This window comes from Penicillium diatomitis, assembly GCF_028827545.1.
Source record: "Penicillium diatomitis strain IBT 30728 chromosome Unknown utg000001l_segment0_segment0, whole genome shotgun sequence".
Taxonomy (NCBI): Eukaryota; Fungi; Ascomycota; class Eurotiomycetes; order Eurotiales; family Aspergillaceae; genus Penicillium; species Penicillium diatomitis.
The window spans coordinates 3,022,865-3,036,512 of NW_026623173.1; the positions used below are offsets into that span (position 1 = coordinate 3,022,865).

The following is a 13,648-nucleotide window of genomic DNA, read 5'->3' on the forward strand; positions in this document are numbered from 1 at the left end:
TCGCAAGCGCGTGCGTCAAGTTCGAATCCCCTCGAGTGAAGGCCAAAGACAATTGTCCGCCTGGAACTGACGTCGCTGCTAATCATGCGCCTGTCAACCGCCGCGACCCAAAAGGGCGGCGATGTAATCACGTGATGTGTGCCTGAGCTCGCCGAGTGAAGCGTCGTATCTGGTCCGATTACGAATATGCAAATGATATGCTGCTTGTGAAATGGTACACTAGATCTAAAGACCTGAAGTGGCCGAAAGCTTTCATACAGTAGAAAGCGTTATGATAGACATATACATCGGCCCTCGCGCCAAACACTTTCATTGCTTGCTTATGTGTACTCGCCAATGCCACAATTAGAGCAATGACGCTTGAGACAGCGGGCGGCTCCAGTGCGCCGTTTCTTCTCGGTATCAAAGAATAGGATTGAGTCGCAACAAGTATCTACATGGACAAAAGAGAGACTGACACTGCGTATTATCACCAACAAGATGAGGAAGCAAGGATATCAGGGAAGAGGAAATGGTAAGGAATAAGGTTAGGCTCAGTCACGCGCTGAAAGCATGCGGTCGATGGATTCAGTTCGAATTGAATCCAGGATAAACGCCACCAGTCCCAGGAGCATATCAACAATCAACCCCATGCTCAAGAGCATCTAACGGTAGAACGAAGCGGGGTTGGACGCGGGCGCGCCAGGCTGCGATGGCTGGTAAGCCTGATATTCTGCAGACGGCGGCGCCGAAGCAGCTGGGTTAAACGCAGCATACTGTGTGGGCTGACCCGCGGAGCCAGGGATAGGGGGCGGTTGGTGAGAAGGTACTGCTTGTTGGTGCGATGGCGAATTCGGATAAGGAGCTGGGTGAGTCTGTGGTTGAGGTGGGTACTGGTGCTGTGTTTGCGAGTTCATCCCTGGCGGAGGCGCCGAGGCTGCTAGGTCCTCGGTTGGATATGCCGGAGCACTGTGCTCTTGCGGCGGTGGCGGTTGCTGGAACTGTTGGTGGGCATTTTGAGGAGCTGATCCTGGCCCTGAAAAGGAGGGACGCTGATGAGCGGCCGTTGGCTCAACGGGCGAGTCGTAAATAGATGTACCAAGTTCCTGTGGGGAGTCGTACGTCGACTGAGGGCGATGATGCACTGGTTGATAAGGCTCAGGCTGAGCAGCACCAGGGAATTGGGTACGCGGGTCGGGGGACTGAGATGCAGGCCGGTATGGGATCGATTGCTCGGCACCGTAATACGCGTTTGGAGGCGGTTGTGGGGTTTGCGCGTCTTGGTCTTCTGTCAACGAATGATTTCTGTGGAAGGACTCGAAACGATACATACCTTGAGGCCGAGGGGTGAAGTAACGCTGATCCGGCTGAGGGCCTACGTGGGGAGGAGGACCCTGCGGGTACCCAGCAGGAGCCGCGCCAGGATAGCCATATGATGGTTGCGGAGGACGTCCGTACTGAGATTGCGGGGGATGAGCCATCGAGGCCTCGAGAAGAGACTCATAGTCGCGGCGGGCCTTGATGAATTTTTCGTTCAATTGCGTGAATTCATCTGTGTTTGTTAGCAAAGCGACGACGGTTCATTGGATACAAGACACTAACCTTTTTTCTGGGAATACTTCCCAATAAGCTCAATCAGCTTAGGTCGAATTGCCAAAGTCGAGTGGTAGAGAGTAGTGATCTCTTCATTCTCCTGGACGTTCAGATCAGAGCTGCGGGTGCTCAACAGCGTGAGAAGCTTCTCGACGTTCTTGATCTGACCAAACACCTCAGCTTCCATGTGGGCCTCGCGCTGTAGTTCATCCACCGTGGGATCAGGAAGCTTTTCCACGTAGTTTAGAGGAAAGATGCCTGTCTGTCCACGAAGAGAACCCTTCCACCAATCCTTGTAGACCGACTCCAAAACAGCGATGATGTCACCCTTTCGGAACTGAAGCTCCCCTGGCTCGGAAGGCTGGAAGTCGAACAACGCTCTTACACGCGACACGGTGGCGGCAGAGGTACCTGAGGGCACAGGCTGAGAAGCAGCAGCCTCTGCAACATTTGTAGCAGCCGGAGCGGCGGCGGAAGAGGAGGTATTTGGCGCGGCCGACGAGGACGCAGATGGAGCCGATGTCGCTGACGATTTTTCCTTGATGGACAAAGCCAGTGCCATTTGCAATTCCTCCTCCTCCTTCTGTCGGTCAATGTCGGTCATCGCGCTCTTGACCGGTTTCGATGGAGGTTGAAGATTGGGATCTGTTCGTAACGAGTCAGCGGTAAGCCGGAGGCAGCTATCAGCCGTTGGAAGGGACAGCCTACTTTGAGTTTTCAGCTTCATGTATGCCTGCTCCATGATCCCGAAATCGGGATCGGCAGAGAACATTTCCGACCATTCCTGCATCCTCTCCAAGATCTTTGATTTCACCTGCTGGTGTGTGTTCTGTGCTCATGAACGGACCATCAGTGATCGACTCGCCTGGGGGATGGGTCGAGGGGCCTCCAACTTACGCGATCCGCTGCCAAGCGCAAAAGCGCATCAGTGAAACTTCTCGAGGCCAGCTCACGATGGATTTTGGCGCCACAGTTTTGCGATAGCGAGTTTGCGAGCTGTATCACGATACTTGTTAGGACTGACAGCCCAATGATACTGCACCCGGCCAATTCTTTCTCCGCTACGACTCACCTCGAGAGTGTAAAGTTGCACATTGGCGTTCCGATGCGCCAGTCTCTTGATCATTGCTGCGACGGCATCTTTCGCTCTATAACCCAGGTTGTCATTAGCGCCGCGGTACAATGCCAGCAGATGGAGCTTGTATCAACACAGGCTGACCTACCCAGTCTCTTCCGCGCCTACTTTGTCGCAAACATCCTGAACCGTAGCAATAGACAGTTAGTTCAGTTCTCCCAGCGAACCGAGGTTTGTGGTCGTAGCGACGGCTGCGCTGCACGTACCAAAATGTACTCCCAATTCTCCGAGGTGAGATTCTCGTCCGTCGCCTTGGCTGTGTGAGAGACGACCTGTCAGTGACAATTGCGAAATGAATGACTTCATCTTGCGCGCTGCGAGCCCGCAGCTTTCTGGAATGATGTCCAGCGGTCGAGGCCAATTCCCCAGTCTGTCCCCTCACAAGAAAAATAACTCGCTGAAGAACGCGAAGTACTCACCGACGGCATCATCAAATGAATTTTGAGGAGCGCGAAACATATTCAAGGGTCCAAATGCAGCTGCTGTAGACGAAAGATGGAACACGTCAGATTTCACTGGAGCTCGTGGCCGAGGAGCACGTCAGGCACCAACGATTTCGGCGACACAAGTCGAATTTGATCGCCGACGAGAAGATTCAAGATCACAAAAATGCCGAGAGTGACTTCACACAGCAGCGCACAAGAGCAAGTTATGGAGCGGAAAGTCAAATAGTCGCAATGACCAGGATAATTGACGGGGCGCAGGTGCAAGATGGAATGCGGGGAGTTTAAAGTCGACACAGCGTGGGGGAGACGGAGGGCGGGTGGCTCGTCAAGTGGATAATCGCTGATCCTTAGGGGGTGTCGTTAGTTTTGAGTCTTGGGAAGGCTGCTTAGTCTGACTTCCAAGATGATCGTACCAGGTTGCGTTGGTTGAGTGAGTCCAGCAAGAGCTACTAACTCGTGGGAAGTGCTACCTACTTGGGAGTGCGCTTGATCAGTGATTACCTTACCTCTCAGCTGTCCGCCTGTCGGACCTGAGTCAGCAGACCGATGACGACGGTGCCTGCGCAGCATTTGGGGTACGGTGCGCACGGAACTCTCCAATCACCACCTAGCAGGAGGAGTAGTCTCTGTTTGGAGCCACTTAGGGTAGGTACCTTCCTGCTATTTTGTGACAAAGCCAATGTTAGTTAGTAGGTTGGGCTTGAAATTTCATTGAAGTATACTGCGATTCCAGCTAGGGTGGCGAGGGAAACTGAGATGTACGGAATCAACTCGATGACTTGCGTCTCGTAGACATTGACATTCTACGTCTACGTATTTTGTCGAGTTCCCTGTGTATGATGGAATTTTTGTCCGACTTGTCCAACAGCTTCCAATTGTGATAATTTTGCTGGAACCCCAATGAGCGAGTACACCATATTCGTGGATGCCAATGAACCTGATCATAGGTAAAGATACATGGCGGTACTGTGATTGATCACTCAACTTCAATCTCGTCAATAGATCAATAGGTCATCGCCTCAGGTGGAGTAGCAAAAAGACGCAGACAAACCCCAGCCGAAACGTAAAATGCGAAGCTATTGCTACATGAACCGTCCTCACCTAGTCTGTCACCCTTGGTCTTGGAAGGCCAGAACGTATATACAGGTCCAACGGAGCCGCAGAGCATAAGATGAAATAGAGATAAGGAGTTGAGAAGAAGAAATCCCGAAGCCAATGCCGATGCCAGTGCTAGCATAAAACCTCGCGGTCCGAATCCGGGGCGGAGTTTAGTAGAGATGAAAAAGTGCATGAGGACCGTCATGGACCTTTTAAGCAGCAAGAGCCGACTTCGCGTATTGGCAGATACGCAGAAGCAAGCCTCGCAAAGGTCCGAAAAAAATATAGAAAAAGGACAATGGCCAGTAAATGTACTTGAAATAAAAGGGGCCGACTCCGACGGCATGGTAATGCAAGAGATAGATAGAGTAACATGCCGGAATCTAATCGAATGGAAAGAATAAGTGGGAGTGTTGGGGGTATCTGAACGAGACAGGCAGCAGGTGACGAGGGCAAGACCCAAAACACATAAGAATAGAAAGGTGTAAGTTGTAGAGCCGAGGGAGGTACTCAGAGAGTGCGTGAGATGTTGGGAAGGTTGAGGGGCTAGGCGTGGCCTTTCTGCGCTTTTTCTTGGGCCCGGCTGATGCGAGCGGCTTTGACCAAGGGCGCCAGATGAGAGAGAGGGGAGCACAGGCTCATGAAGGGGTGCTATAGAACAGGGGTTAGCGACGGGCACACTTGAAAACAGAGAAGAAGTCGCTTAAGAAGCGGGACACGATACCTTCAAAAGGTCATGAGCTGATGCACGCTTCTCCGGATCAACCTTCAAGGCCAAGTACAGGAAGTCGCGGAAGACATGAGACAGCTGGTGCTCGTCTTTGATCTTCGGGGTTCCATTGGTCGCAATCAGATAAAGTGCACGAAGGGGCGACTCTGTGAGATAAGGCGGTTCACCCTCGATCATCTCAATGGCCATGATACCGAGACTCCAAATATCAACCTTGCGACCGTATTCTTTACGAGTGACGACCTCAGGTGCCATCCAATACGGTGTACCGACCATGGTGTTGCGCTTGTTGTGGGAATCGTTGATTTGAGCGCAGAAACCGAAATCGGCTGTGAACATGGTTAGCGTCGGTGAAGCAGGATTTGGGCTTGCTGGCCAATCCAAGGAGGGATAACACACTGAGTTTGATGTTGCCCTCTAGCGAGAGGAGAATGTTATCGGATTTGATATCACGGTGAATGACACCTTTGGAATGCAGGTGCTGAAGACCGCTCAAGGTCTATGAAGATGTGTCAGTGATCCGGATCGAAAGTGATATTTTGTGCGGAAACTTCATACCTCGCGACACACCGCTGCAATCTGCCCCTCGCTCATAATATTGAAGGTGACCACGTCCGTAAGACTACCACCTTCCATATACTCCATGACAACCCAAAGGTCCAGCCCATGGAGGAAGCTCTCCAGGAAGTTCACTATGTTCTTGTGTTTGCTGTCCTTCATGACCAAGATTTCGTTGATGATGAGATCTTTCTTCGGTTGAAGATCGAGGTTCATCTGTTTGATCGCCACGCAGTTGTTGGTGCCTATTTCATAAGCAGTGTAGACACCGCCCGAGGCACCCTGCCCAATCTTGTTGAGGTTGTGATACAGCCTGGTGGGATCTCCGGGATGACAGATTTGCAGTAGTCGCTGACGCACATCCATGACGGTGCTTTGGCGTTGCTGGCGCTGCCGAGGCCGCGCAGCGGGCGGGGGCTTCGTGGCTGGAGATGCCGCAATCGGCGACGGGTCCGTCGACGAAGGTCCCATGTTGGTCGCCAGAACGGGTGGTTGGGCTGCTTTTTGATAAGACGATTGCTGTGTGCGCTGGCTGGCGCTTCGATCCAGTTGCTTGGAGGCAATGGCTTGCTGTGCAGCCGCCATGACCTGTTCCTGTTGCTGCTGATACGCTGTCGGCGAGACGATGGCACTCTGCTTCGAAGGCGAGACACCATTGCGAGAGTCGGATCGACTGGGATTGGGAGCTATGGAAGACACCGGGGCGGACTCGGACATGAGAGCAATGCCGGCTGATGGGCCGAGAGGAGCTGGGGTCTGACGCTGGGGACCAGCAACATAGGCCGGGGGAGCAGGTGGTTGCGGAGCAGGACGGGCCGGAGTCATTGCCGTGGGAGGCTTCGGAGGCGCTCGGTGAGGAACCAGGCTTCCCAAAGGAGGGGACATGGCAGCCGCCGTCGTCACTGCGGGAGGACTGCGAGGGATGGGTGGCGGAGATCGTGGGTTTTCAAACCGGCTTTCGTGGTTCTGCGGGAATCGAGGGCTACCGGGAGGGGTGGTTCCCGCCGTGGCCGGGGCCGATGTCGCGGTTGCTGCTGGTGCCTTGTACGACGCGTTGTCGAACTTGTGCCATACCTCATCGTCATCTCCCCGCGTATTCTTCTCGTAGAAACGCATGATATCCACCATGGTCTGGGGGTGTTCCTCCTGCTCTTTCTTTGAAATACCGCTTTCTTGGAGCAATCGCTGCCATTCCTTCGGCAGGCCCGTGAACTGGCCGGTCTGATTGTCGTACCCCACGTGGGTGACGTGGACCGGGTTCTCAGGGGCAGAGATCTTGATGTTGCGGGGGGATCCCAGCATACTGCTGACAAAACTCGAAAAACTGGCTTTCTTGCTCCTAGCTGGCCTGATCGGAGCCGGATTCGGGGTCCCATTCTGAGCCTCGTCGGAAAACCGCTTGTCGTGGTGCGAGCGCTCAGTCTCCCGGTGCGCAAAGGAGTCCATCATACGGTTCGGAAGAGCTGTGAAACTCGCAGACTGTCGAAGCGTCTGGCGACCGCGAGGATCATCGGGACTCGTGTGGTGATGGTGTAAGGGGGGCGGTTGTCCATCTGACTTGTAGGGCTGGGGTTGATGGTCGGGTTCTGCGAAGTTTTCATCGAGTGCACTGAGCATTCCCCGGGTCTCGAAGGAAGCCGTGTTCATGTCATCCGAGCTCCGATCCCGATCATTGTAGGAGAAGCGATTGGAGCTTCGCGTTCGAATGCGCGAGCCCCCAAAGCTCGGGAAGTAGGACGAGGTCCCCTCGTCCACGCTGGGGGAATGGCCGCCGCTCTGCTGGCTCTGCTGACTGTGTTGACTATGCTGTTCCAGTGATGAGGATGAGGAACCGAAGGCGGCATTTGAACGAGAACGCGTATGCTCCCGAGTACCGCTTGGTGAGGCGCGCGGGTAGACAGGAGCCGAAGGATGGCGCTTGAGGGAGGTGGCACTCTGATGACTCCGGAGAATGCGCGAACTAAAACTAGGAGGATCCTTGTGTAGCTTGCTCGACGGTCGGCGAAACTTCAATGAGAAATTGCTTTCAGAACTCATGATGGGCCGGTCCCACACATGCGCTGGTGCTCAGGCTCGACAGCAGGAGGTGTAGTTGGCACCCTGGGGATTGGGAGCAGGGGAGAGGGAACCGACAGGGCGAAGGGGAATTTCCGAGGTCAATTTTGGGGATAGCAATGAGCACTCCGACCGGAGCGGCCACGGTCGGGGAGGTCGGCGGGCGGCGGGCGGCGGTGTCAATAAGAGAGGGTCCAGGACCTGCACGTCTCTGGATCGATCACTGACCAGGTCTCTTATAAGAGTGGCAATTGAGGTGGCATCACGGGGGGGGGGGAAGCGGAAGGAAGAGGAGAGGCCGAGAGGGGGAGAAGGTTGGGTGGTCTGGGTAGGAAGTTGAGATATGATGGAACGAAGAAGGGGAATTTTCTTCTGGAATACTGGCCGACAGGGTGAGGTGGGTATGGCAGTGCTGTGGTGCCGTGGTGCAGTAGTGCAGTGGTGCAGTAGTGCAGTGGTGCAGTGGCCAGAGGGGGAGGAGAGGGGCCCAAACGTTTGGTACTGTGGATGTGGTGGAGGAGTGACGAACCGCCAGAGTGACCACGGCGGACCAGGGGGGGGAGTAGGGGAGTAGTACAGTACAATAATACCATTGACAATAAGTTACCTAGTAGGGACCTTTAAACCTGCTACTAGTACCTACTCTCGTGGGATAGGTAAGGTACCTGGGACGGTCGAAGACTACTAGTCAAAGTAGAAGTCACCTACAGTACAGTACAGGTTGTACGTTCATTAACCTCTAATAGCAGGAAAAAGAGAGGGGGGAGAGTCAGCACCAGCCCTCTCTAGAGTCTAGACTCGGTACGCGATAAGTATCCTAGGGTACTAAGGGACCGTAGAGACTAGAGAGCCTCGGGCACTCAGGGCACTGCTTGAGTCAGGGTACCACCGAACTCGATGTGTGTGACTTGAGAGATACAGAGAGTGTCCGGGACCACCGCAATGGCACGGAGCCCCACGGCACCAGATGTTCAGAACGGTGCGAAGGAGTGAATATAGCGCGAGTCAAAGATGGTTCGGCACGTGGGAAAAGCGGAGTGGGAAACGCAAAAGGGAGAGACTTCCCTTGGCACCACTGATGGGTACAGAGAGATACAAGAGAGGGAGAGAGACTTTGGGATGGTGAAAGCTTCCCAAGGTTTAAGCAACTTTGGTCGCCATCCGGTCGCGGGGTTCTTATTTGGTTGGAGAAGTGAATGATTCGCCTGATAATCTGGTAGTGTGACTGTCTCTGAGATGGGTTGATCAGGCTGTTGTATTGCGAGTAAGTCATGTCTGTGCAGTACGCAGTTACCTGGTGCAGTCAGTCTGTAGTTATGTTCGCGTCGTCTATCTCAAGTGATCTCACTCTGTCCATGCTCGTCACAGGCTATGTCTCAGGTCTATGATTCGAGGAGCGCATCCGACTCCAGGGAAGGCTTCAAGGCGTCTCTTCACCTTTTGAGCTTTGAGCCGATCAGCCCCACTACTGCCGTTGGTGGTCGCCCAAGACTGAAGTCGACGATATCCAGAACCCTTCTAGATGAACGCCGGCTCTGGTCTCTCAAGGATAGTCCTGGAGCAAGAAACGCTCATTTCCGCACGCCCACCTGAGTGGATGAAGGTTGACTCCGGGTGGGTCAACTGGTGGACACCAAACGTTGGACCTGTCGTTGCTGGATCACACTAAGAAGTGGTGGCTTTAGCCTTCAATCACTCTAACCTCTTGGGGATATTTGAAATGAGCGATGATGTGAAAGGCGTTCCGTCTCACGCTCCCACGGTGTTGGCTCGCTTCGCGGCTGCCCCATGTCTCAAGGCGGGACTCCCTCAAAGTGCCCTCGAACGACGGACCCAGTGCAAGCTACAGCCCGTGACTCGGAGACTCCAACAGATTGATGGCACCAAAGGATGGAAGAGATAACACGGTCGATGATTGATGGCAAGCAGTGACGGCGAAAGGGTATCTCTTCTCGTGATCACGATAGTTAGGCACGGAAACCCTGTATACGAAATCAATCTTCCGACCTTCCTGTACATATGTGCCAGCAAACATGTCGCTTGAAAAGATTCAGTGATACTACTACTACAAGTACTATCAGTAGTAGGAGTACCTGTAGGTAGATGCAGGTGACTGTCCGAATGGTACTTTGTGAACACCCTTCCGACGAGAGCCACTCGTTCTGGACATGCTTTAGTCCATACCACAAGATCCGGGCCAAAAATCGATCAGTCGTAAAATCATTCCAATCTTGTCCAAGTTGCAAAGTCCTCTGAAACAGCTGGGCTGGGCCACAAGGGGACCAGCTCATTGTAACAGAAGGGGAAGATCCGGACGGTCAAATGTTCGCCCGTCCTGCAGGTACGCCTGTGTCGAGCTACAGTATCTTCAGGAGCAGAAAATGAGACGTCTTTTTCGGCACACCGTCCTGTCTGTATGAAGGGGTCAGGACGCAAAGACTCGGCTTTCAATCAGAAACACGATGATGAATCGACGTTTCGGTTCCTCTGATAAGTTAGAGCTTTTGCACATGGATAGGTAGGTAGATGCCAGTGAGAATCGCATGTGCTCCCGCTTACCGTACTGGTAGAAGGTAGGTAGATTGGAACCAGATATATATGCAAGAGGGATCACCTCGCAATCTAGCAGATGGTCAATTTACACGGACAGGTCCTTGAGGCCATACGAATAACCACACGTCAGACGCCCTACGCACGATCTGTATGACATCCTTCCCAAAGTGATTGTATGACAAATCGAGCCATGCAATGGAGAGAATCTCAAATGAGGGATTCCACTTGTTATGAATCATCTTCCATAAGAAGTCAGATATACATAGTAGTAATGTGTGCCGTGTGGTGTACTGTTGCATCGAAAACTCAAGGGCCACCTGAGGGAACGAGCGATCGGAAGTAGGGACCCATTAAAATCGGGCTGATTTGCAGTGGACTAGTTCGACACGTGATATCATCAAGTCGATGATATCGAATCTTCTTTTGCACATAGGGTGGGATCAGCTGACCTATTTCATGTTCTACCAAAGACAGATCGAACCGTCCAAGATACGCACCTAGGTGCGCCGATCTGAGTGGGTGGCGGATGCGACCAAAGATTCCAAAGCTCAAGTCGTTGGCAAACTAATTCAACCTCTCATCTGCTTCGATCTACTTAAACTGATCCACAGTTCTTCCAACTCTCATTTCCAGTATTTTTGTTATCCATGTAGCCTTCCCGCCCATGGCACTGACAAGGTCTCATTGTTCGCTATGAGACACAGTCAGCTCATTCTTGAGGTTCAACGCGGCAAGCAACCTGGATCCGGATCTCCTGGTTAATCTTCGGGGAAATCGGCCGAGTGCGGGCTATAGAGCGTCGATCGCATTAGGATCAGCAGAGATCCAGCAAACTTTATAATCATGAGATGACCCTTTGAAGCCGCGAGGTCTTGGTAATACAAAGACCAGGCATTCGCCAATTGATTGATCCGCTGGAGACACTGAGCTTGAGGCGCCCAAGGGTACTGACACAAATACACCTTCGTGACATCCTGCTGGCAACGGTCTTCTTAATTATACCCACCTACCATACCAGTTAATACCGCCGGATTTGGTTATTCTGCATCACGAACTACATCAACAAGTGGGAAATTCCAATAATTGCAGAAGCACAATGGCACTCGGAAATCTCGTCGCAGATCTCGCTGTCCGCGACGTCTCCTCGATTTCCTCCAATTTCAGCATCTTCAACCAGGGCTTTTACTCCATCCTAGGCAATGCACCCAAACTCGAACTCGTCCTCGAGAACAATGATTTTCCTTTTGCTCACGAAGCGGCCGTCTACATTCCCAGCTCGGACTCCCTCTTCATGACCAGCAACATGTTCCGTGACCCCGCGACCAACCAAACCACTATCAAGATCAGCAAAGTCAACCTAAGCGCTCACCCAGTGACCTCCGAGATTATCAACAGCACCATTCCCCTGCCCAACGGCGGCGTAAACAATGGCAATGGCATCCTCTGGGCCGGCCAAGGTACTCTTAACGAGACAGGTGGTCTTTTCCAAATGTCAGCTACTGCGCCGTATAACTCAGAGCCGATCATTGAAGGCTTCTACGGCCGTCAATTCAATTCTCTCAATGATGTGGTAGTCGCAAATGACGGCGCATATTGGTTCACTGATCCCATCTACGGATGGGTACAGGGTGTCCGGCCACAGCCGAAGCTTCCGAATCAAGTGTACCGCTATGATCCAGTCACCAAGGACGTGCGTGTCGTGGCTGATGGGTTTGGACGACCGAATGGAATCTCCTTCTCGCCCGATGAAATGACAATGTACATCACCGATACCGCGGAGACGATTGGTAATGGGACGACCGATCCTGTTCTACCAGCGACCATGTAAGTCGATCCATCGATTCGAAGTTTGGAGGGTGAAGATCGCAAATCTCGTCTTCAAGGACATGCATTCACTGCATCGGATTCAGTGCCTGACACATTTCTCAACAGTTATGCATTTGACGTGACTGCCATCGGTGGCCAGCCTTTCCTGACCAATCGACGAGTCTTTGCCATGGCCAGCGTCGGTATCCCCGACGGCATCAAAGTTGACCAGTTCGGTAATGTATATGCCGGCTGTGGAGACGGTGTCAACGTGTGGTCTATGGGCGGGGTGCTCCTGGGCAAGATCTTGATCAAGGGGGGCACCTCGAACTTTTCGTTTGGGCGTGATGGTCGCATGTACATTCTCAATGAGCACAAGTTGTTTGTTGCGCAGTTGAACAGTACACTGCAGTCTACTTTGTTCAAGGCGTAAGACGGTTGTTGGAACTTTTGTTTCTTCAGGCATGAGATGTTCGCAGCTCCACCTTGAGAATACACGCCAAATCAGATGAAATAGGCGTACTCAGTTGTGTCTTCGAGCCTGGAACATCGAACAGCCTGATCCTCGGAGGACAACTATGTGAAGTGCTCACTTCAAAGCAATAATGGAAATAACGCAGAGCTTGGCTGCTTTCTCTGCCGAGGCGAACATGGCCATCAAAGACAGCTTAGTAGTGTAAATGTTGTGTTTCGATGGACCGTCTAGACTGCTCAGCGAGAGCAGCCGTGGTCCAGACCTTCACGTTTGCACGGACATCTTCGGCTCCCAGCCCGTGAAGGTTTTTCCAAGTCAATGAAGCAAGAACAGTACCAACTACCAGCAAGCGCGTAGCCCGAGAAACGGATCACCCCCTTGCAAGCATTCACAACGACCACAAGATGGACCTTGAAAAAGTCATGCCCGGCTCCATTCTTCTCTTGCCAGATCTCGATACATGTGCAACCCATTCACGCGAGGAATGCAGGCCCCTTTTGCCCCCGGTAGATGCGAGTGAGTCTGGCTCGACGTAGAAGGTGTGTCGAGGAGTATTTCTCATCAGTCTTTGCAAGATGCAAATAAATTACGCGAGTTCAAGTACATTTGTCTAGACTGAGACTTGGTTCCATGGCGATGGGTCCCTCTTGTCCGCTATATCGGAAGAGATTAGACGTTCACTTGCGGCATACCCCCTAGGTCTTTGTGGAATGCCGGGGCGTAGCGCAGGAGAGCACAAGTCTGGTTGGATATACCCCCTCGAGATCACTTATGATAACTTGTAAGAGGTCGATTGAGCATGCGGAGGACAACTGAGGTAGTTGGAGTGAACATCCAGCAGCTTTAAGTGGTGACACGAGTCTCCAAACGACATTTCCCTAAGACACCAAGCTCAGGCGTGAAGTGATTCCGCCCTGGTGATGATCGTCTTCTCTGTCCTGCAAAAGTGAGCTTCAATCCCACATGGCTGTGATCTCCGTGATGGCGGATTGAGCTCTTGCAAAGTTGACTGCATAAGCTCCATTGACACCAATCGAGGTATGTATAGGAAGTCAGGGACAGTAGGTACTGAACGTCGGAAGCCAACTAGCGCGGTGTAGCCGAACCAGTCGAAAAACGTTGATCTGCAGATCCCACCGATGAGTTGTGTGCCTACCTTCACTTTTCTTCAGGACAGAACGAAGCTCCCCTTGATCCCCCGGCTCTTCGTACCCCCGGTC

General features: G+C 52.6%; 3 protein-coding genes across 3 annotated transcripts; 1 reads left to right on the forward strand and 2 right to left on the reverse strand.

The window, feature by feature from the left end:
• Positions 1-644: 644 nt before the first annotated feature.
• N7539_000837 (ESCRT-0 subunit protein HSE1) lies at positions 645-3,166 on the reverse strand (the record flags this gene model as incomplete). Its single annotated transcript, XM_056930441.1, has 8 exons — positions 645-1,531; positions 1,582-2,217; positions 2,281-2,401; positions 2,470-2,568; positions 2,645-2,720; positions 2,796-2,830; positions 2,914-2,963; positions 3,127-3,166. 8 exons carry the CDS (start codon positions 3,164-3,166, stop codon positions 645-647), a joined length of 1,944 nt encoding a protein of 647 aa, XP_056794734.1.
• Positions 3,167-4,797: 1,631 nt separating this feature from the next.
• Positions 4,798-7,576, reverse strand: pakA (mitogen-activated protein kinase kinase kinase kinase STE20; the record flags this gene model as incomplete). The annotated part of the gene is made up of 4 exons (XM_056930442.1): positions 4,798-4,902; positions 4,976-5,310; positions 5,381-5,480; positions 5,540-7,576. 4 exons carry the CDS (start codon positions 7,574-7,576, stop codon positions 4,798-4,800), a joined length of 2,577 nt encoding a protein of 858 aa, XP_056794735.1.
• Positions 7,577-11,243: 3,667 nt separating this feature from the next.
• Positions 11,244-12,386, forward strand: N7539_000839 (SMP-30/gluconolactonase/LRE family protein; the record flags this gene model as incomplete). The annotated part of the gene is made up of 2 exons (XM_056930443.1): positions 11,244-11,971; positions 12,080-12,386. 2 exons carry the CDS (start codon positions 11,244-11,246, stop codon positions 12,384-12,386), a joined length of 1,035 nt encoding a protein of 344 aa, XP_056794736.1.
• Positions 12,387-13,648: the final 1,262 nt, after the last annotated feature.